The sequence below is a fragment of the Mobula hypostoma genome, chromosome 14 (genome assembly GCF_963921235.1).
Source record: "Mobula hypostoma chromosome 14, sMobHyp1.1, whole genome shotgun sequence".
NCBI classification, from domain to species: Eukaryota; Metazoa; Chordata; class Chondrichthyes; order Myliobatiformes; family Myliobatidae; genus Mobula; species Mobula hypostoma.
Window position 1 is genome coordinate 23,845,356 of NC_086110.1, and position 6,996 is coordinate 23,852,351.

Genomic DNA, 6,996 nt, shown 5'->3' on the forward strand with positions numbered 1-6,996 from the left:
TGGCATTCGGTTCACAATGGTACTGGTCTGTTCAGATTACTGTGAGCGAGTATGCTGTCCTTAAAGTGGGTGAAGAGTTTGAATTGGGAATATATTGTAAATCTCTTTCAGTCTTTTAATTTTTTGCTGTAGTTGTGGAAATAATGCACTCGCATTCCAAGATACTGCAATTACTCAACTGCTAAAGCATTTCTTCTACATTCCTACTAACAAACAGATGAAAGTCTCATAAAAAAAAAAGCAGATTGTTGTGGGTTACTTTACCAACTTCCTCTTATTGTCTACTGCAAATGCTTGATTTTACTTAGAGAAATTCAAAGATCAAGAAATACTTTAGAGAAATGTAATAATAAACAATAAACAGAGAATTAACAGTGAACTAAGAGCGATAATGTGTGAAAGAAGTTAACTTAACAGTGAATCCAGACAGAAAAATCCAAGGGTCCTTCTAAAGGGGCAAAACAGTTGATTGTTTCCTAGCTGTCAGTTCCTGATCTTGAACTGCTGGCAAATGAGGGTTTGGTTTGAATTTAGTAATACAACTCATGACACTAAAAGCAGAAACGTCATTGTCAATTCCTTGTGCAAGTTTCATTTAAGACTTGAAATCTCACAGAATAGTCTTGTGTTGTTGGCTGGAGTTACAAAGTCAGTTATGGAGCCAACAAACAACACTGAAACAACGGATCAGTCGTTCGGCGTAGAACATGGCATAGCAGCAAGCATCATCCTTGGAGTAACATGCCTCATTGGAGTTCCAGGGAATTCACTGGTTATCTGGATTATATTGTTTAAGATGAAAAAGTGGCCATCCACAATTCTGCTGATCCTGAACCTGGCCATTGCCGATCTGGTTGTCCTGATCACTTTACCATTGTGGATTTATTCCATCACCAGCAGCTGGGTCTTTGGAGAAGCCTCCTGCAAAATTTTCAGCTATCTCATTTACTGCAACCTGTATGGCAGTGTGTTCTTCATCATGCTGATGAGCATTGACCGCTTCATGGCTATCATCTATCCATTTGCTTCACAAAAGTGGCGGAAAGTCAGCTTCATTTGCAAAGTAATAGTTGTTGTTTGGATTCTGGCTTTTCTCTTTGCTGTTCCTATCATTCCAATTAAAAGAGTTCAGATGGTAGATTACAAGAAACAATGTTCAGCCCGTGAGTATGACTCTAAAACTCAACAAATTACATGCCTCGCACTGGAGACATTTGTTGGATTTGTGATTCCTTTTACTGTGCTCATTGTCTGTTATGCATATGTTGCAAGAAGGGTGAACAAAATGACTTTTAAGAGTAAAAACAGATCTGAAATGCTAATTGCCAGCATTGTGATTGCTTTTGTTGTCTGCTGGCTTCCTTACCATGTCTTCAATGTGATCGAATTTGCTTCCCTCATGGTGAGGCCAGACTCGGGTGCATCAGCTACGCTGGATCACATTTCTGAAGTTGGATCATACGTTACTGGGGCATTGGCTTTCATCAGCAGTAGCATTAACCCTATGCTTTATGCATTTGCTGCCAGGAGTATGCGGAGTGGCTTTCGATCTTCAGTAATGGTAAAGATATTTGAGCAAATGGATCGGTCCACTAAAGATGAATATACTATGGAACGTATTAATGAGACAAAAATGGAAAGCACCCAAGATCTATAAACCTTTATTGTGCTGTTAATGAAAAGCTCCATTCCCTCCTGCATGAAGATCAATGGCAAAATGTGTATAGTACATAAGTTAAATGCAGCAGAGATAACCGGGTCACTGGTGCTGAACTTAATAGATGATATCTTACCCAGAAATATATGTTACTTTGTGACTCAACTCACCTGTAGTAAAGATTACCTGGTTGATTTCTCACTGAAAAGTTTGCTGTAAGTTTATACTAATTGATTACATCTTGTGTGTCACAGAATTAGACTAACACTTCGTTAGATGACTGGATTTACTAATTCCAATCAAATAATATAAGTCATGTATTTTTTTCCCATTTCCTTTCAAATATTACTTCAACACTTTAAACTGTTCTTTCCTTGTGCGCAAAGAGCGTTGTAGTCAATCTTCAACAAATTGGCTCTTTATTGACAGTAAACCAACGTGCACTAAAAACAGACAATTTTTATCCATGAGGAACCAAAGGACAATGTATAGAACTTTTAAAACAGACTGTGGACTAAGAAGAAACGCTGAGGAATTGTTCATGCAAGTACAAACAGGATACAGCTAGAACTTGAGTATTGTTGTTCTCTGTGCCACTGTGTGGGACTACCAACAAACATTAAAATGGCAGCACAGAAGGAACGGAAATGGTGTCTATCCCATTGCTGTTTGTGCCTCTGGCAGCCTCTGAAAGTGGTAATCATCAGAATCTTCTCTATATGCCAAACTTGCAGAATACTTATATACTCAGACTTTGACCCACCGAAGCATTTTTGTTGTGCTAATAATTGAACATTGATTCCTTCTATATTTCCTACAGTCTTGGAAATGCAGAAGGCTATCAGAATGGGACAATCAAAGAGGAAAGGACTGTACTAATCAAATCAAATTGTCAGGGATGTGATTTCTGTGACTTTTTTTTGTATTATGATTCACTTTAACAACTTGCAGGTAGCTGGGTCCGATTCCTGGAAACATGAGAAAATAAACCTTCAAACGATTGCTTGAGTGAGTTAATATTTTAAAGAGTGAGTAATATTTAAAGTTGAAGGGCAGCCTCAAGGGAATTACGCAGAGGACAGGGCTCCTTTGAATGATCACTAGAGTGACTTGTGTTCCAAGTCAGGTTACAATTAATGTGTGTAAGGCTTAGAGTGTGGAAGTCAGAACAGTGCACAAGGGTTTATAAAATCTTCAGTAGTTCCAGATAACATTTTATCTGCAAGCTTGTTCAGTCTTTAAAATCTTTTAATAGAATTCAGAGCCATGCTGCTCTGTTGACATTGTTAAGCACTTGGGTTGGTTCAGGCAGACCGCAGGGGTTAGGTATTAGAGGAATTTATAGATGTTGACCTACTGTGGTCAACACCTGTCAATTAAACAGTTGATCTTGAGTTTTTAATTTTAAAAAAAGCAATATATCTGGAAAGAAGCAAGATTGGATACATAAACTAAAGGGTACAAAGATTGGGATTAAAGGAAACCAAGAGAATTGGACCCTGGAAATCAGAGGCCATGAACTGAGGGGAGAAATGGGCTGTTGGGGGCAGGGAACATAACAGAGTGGCCACCCGTGACATATGGTTTAATGATGGGCACGATTGATATTCCTAGTTGAGGGGTTCTCGGGCGAGGTGGGTGGGTGGCGAGGGCATGCAGAGGTGGAGATCCAGCAAACAGGAAAGAATTACAACTGTGAAGAGCGGTAATATACAAAGAAAATCAACAAATGTTGCCACTAGGTTAAATTAAGAAATCAAAGAGGGTCAATCAGACATCTGGGTACATTCATAGGCCCCTTAACACTGAGGCAGTGATAGGAGAACAGGCATGTTGATACATTAAAGAGAACTTTTTAATAATCAGTACCTAGTAGACAGTGCCTAATAGAGCAAAGCAGACGATTGATCTCAAGATGATTATTCCCTGAAGTTACGAAAGGACAAGTAACATTTCTGATGAGAACCAAGGCGAGACTGCTCAAGAGAAAACTGAAAATAAGAGCAGTTCAGCATAGCACATGATAAAGCTGGTTCCATTATTACCATTTCCCATTGCATTAATACTTCATTTGAATGTGAGTGAAGAAATAATCACAATGTTTCACGTGCCACTGACAATGTTTCTTCAGTTCCTCCTTCACTGCTCAAAGTGTTTGGTAATGAGAAGTGAAATTGTGTTTTATTCAGTTAGCTTTAATAAACTTATCAAATTGAATCTATCTGAAGTATAGATTTACAATGTGCCTGTTGGATGTTTTCTGGGATACCGTGCTTGGCAAAGAGAGAACTTCATTCCTCCATCCTGTCTTGTGTGGTGGTGCATGCTCCCACATTTCTTTCTAAACTCTTCAATAATTACTGATCAGTACTGAAAAGTAGTTTTGACCTCTTTCACAATAATCCATTTGGAATTAGAATGTTTGGCATATGTACCGGGTTACAGTGAAAAGCATGTCTTGCATATTGTTGATACAGATCAAATCATTACAAAGTGCATTGACGTAGAACAATGTAAAACAGTAACAATGCAGAATAAAGTTCATCAGCTACAGAAGAAGTACAGCGTAGGTAAACAATAAGGTGCAAGATTTTAACAAGGTATGCTGTGAGATCGAGATTCCAACTTATTATTCTAGGAAACTATTTAATGATCTCTTCTTCACTACTGTAAATTTGCCTTCCTTTACTAGTTGATGAAGTGAAGGGAAGACTGTACCATGATCGGGTAACAATCAGATTATTGGATGAGACCTAATAACAGTTTGAACTCAGTCATATTTAGGGTATTTTTGGTTCTGATGATGGCCTCACATTTCTCTTTGATTGGCATTATCCACTTGAAGATCTAAGTAACACATCCTTCTGCACAGAGGCATAGAGGTCGGGTTTTAAGTATGGTGTTATGTAGATTCAGTACTGCCAATACACTTCCTGAAGCCTGTGATGTATTTCAATAAACGTGTGCAAAAACACCTGTGTGCATACAGACACGTACAATTCCGATTGAAGTTAGAGACAGAATCGGATGCACATCAGCTCTGGTAGGGTTTGCAGGCCATTAACTCCTACAAAGTAAAACTTAGAGTTATGAATGGCTGTGATGCTTCTCTCCCAGATGAGCTCCGTGTCTTCTCTGCACGCTTCGAAATGGAGATTAAAGCTACACCTGAGCAAACCCCTGCAGCATCTGTTGACCCTATAATCTCTGTCTCAGAGTATCTTTCAACAGGGTAAACACTCGCAAGGTGTCAGGCCCTGATGGTATACCTGGTAGGGCACTGCAAACCTATGCCAGCCAACTGGCGCGAGTATTAAAATACTTCTTTAGTCTCTCAAAGGGAGACCCAGTCAGTGTGGATCAGAAATAACATTTCCACCTCGCTGACAATCAACACTGGCGCACTTCAAAGATGCATTGCTGTACTCTCTCTACGCTGATGACTGTGCAGTTAGGCACAGCTCTAACACCATCCATAAATTTGCTGATGACACTATAGTTGGCAGAATGTCAGATGACGATGAAGAGGCACACCTGAGTGAGATAGAGCAGCTAGTTAAGTGGTGTCGCAACAACAACCTTGCACTGAACGTCAGTAAAACCAAAGAATTGGTTGTGGACTTCAGGAAGGAGAAGTTGAGGGGCACACACACCAGTCCTCATTGAGCGACAAGCAGTGGAAAGAGTGAGCAGTTTCAAGTTCCTGTGTGTCACCATCTCTGAAGGTCAATCCTGGGCCCAACATATTGATGCAATTACAAAGAAGGCACGACAACGGCTATATCCTATTAGGAGTTTGAAGAGACTTAGTATGTCACCAATGACTCTTGTATATTTCTACAGATGTACTGTGGAGAACTTTCTCACTGGTTGCATCACTGTCTGGTATGGAGGGGCCATTGCACAGAACTGGAAAAAAAGCTCCAGAAAGTTGTAAACTCAGCCAGCTTCATCATGGGCACTGGCATCCCCACCATCAAGGACACCTCCAAAAGATAATGCCTCTAAAGGCAGCTCCCATCATTAAGGACCACCATCACCCAGGTTGAGCTACTATCAAGAAGTTCATACAGGAGCCTGAAGACACACCCTTAATGTTTCAGGAACAGCTTCTTCCCCTCTGCTTCAGATTTTCTGAATACAGTAGACAATGAACCCACAAACATGACCTCACTATTTTATTTTGCTCTCTTTTTGCACTACTTATTTAATTTATTTTTTATATATACTTATTGTCATTTACAGATTATTATTATTATTATTATGTATGGAAATGTTCTGCTGCCATGAAACAAGAAATTTCATTACATCTGCCAGTAAAGTGAGTGCCAATATGCCCATCTCTCTCTCTCTCTTTCTTTCTCTCACTTATCCATAGTTGGCAACGTTTTACCCAAAACAGAGGCCAGGTATAAGAATTCAACCCATTCTATCCCATTATGATAGTAACCTCCCTGTTTGCTGGAGAAATTGTGGAAATCAAAACGCAAACCATTATCATACTTTCTGGGAATGCCCCGTTATCAAAGACTATTGGAGTGGGATACATAACGCCCTACAAGACGTCTTTAAATGTGAAATACGCTTAGAGAGTGAGACCATATATTTTGGGTATATACCTCAAGAATGGTTGAAAAGAGATAAATATTTAATGAATGTACTGCTGGTGGCTGGTAAAAAGACCCTTACCAGGAAATGGTTATCACAGGAGAGCCCAACTTTAAATGTATGGATGGAAATTACAATGGACATTTACAAAATGGAGAAGATAACAGCATCTGTTAATCATAAGTTGGAACAAGTTGATTCATACTGGGAAAAATGGTTTAACTACATAACACCTCATAGGCCTAATTTTATTCTCACAAATCAATGAATAGGTTGTTAAAAGAAGATTACTCTCTACTTTGTACATAGTTTTCTTCTTTCGATTGTTCTTTCCTTCCTCTCCTTTCTATAAGTGTATACTTCAGATAAATATTATGTGGAGATTTGTGACAAATATGATTATATGATATATATGTACAGTATCTGAAATACATCTTATGGAAGTGTTTGTTTGATGATGAACTTCAATAAAAGATAAATTACAAAATAAAAAGAAAAGAAGAATTCAACCCATTCTGGGTGTTTAATTCCAAGTAGCTTTGACTTTCACCATATACACTCAGTGATAAAAGTCTTTGCACCCAGCTAATTTGTCCAGTACAATGCTTGAGCCATAGGCAGAAGGTTCCATTAATCATCAACCGCTCTATTATAAAGGAGCAGTTCATAAGCTTCACAGAAGCTGTGCTGCCTTAAGCAGTACTCTGATGAAAAGTGGCTCAGTCACTCCG

The 6,996-nt window shown here is 39.0% G+C and overlaps 1 protein-coding gene across 1 annotated transcript; it reads left to right on the forward strand.

Moving 5' to 3' along the window:
* Nucleotides 1-608: 608 nt before the first annotated feature.
* On the forward strand, nt 609-5,398 carry si:dkey-148a17.6 (uncharacterized protein LOC108190685 homolog). The gene has a single exon (XM_063067434.1). It carries the CDS (start codon nt 656-658, stop codon nt 1,655-1,657), a length of 1,002 nt encoding a protein of 333 aa, XP_062923504.1. The 5' UTR covers nt 609-655; the 3' UTR covers nt 1,658-5,398.
* Nucleotides 5,399-6,996: the final 1,598 nt, after the last annotated feature.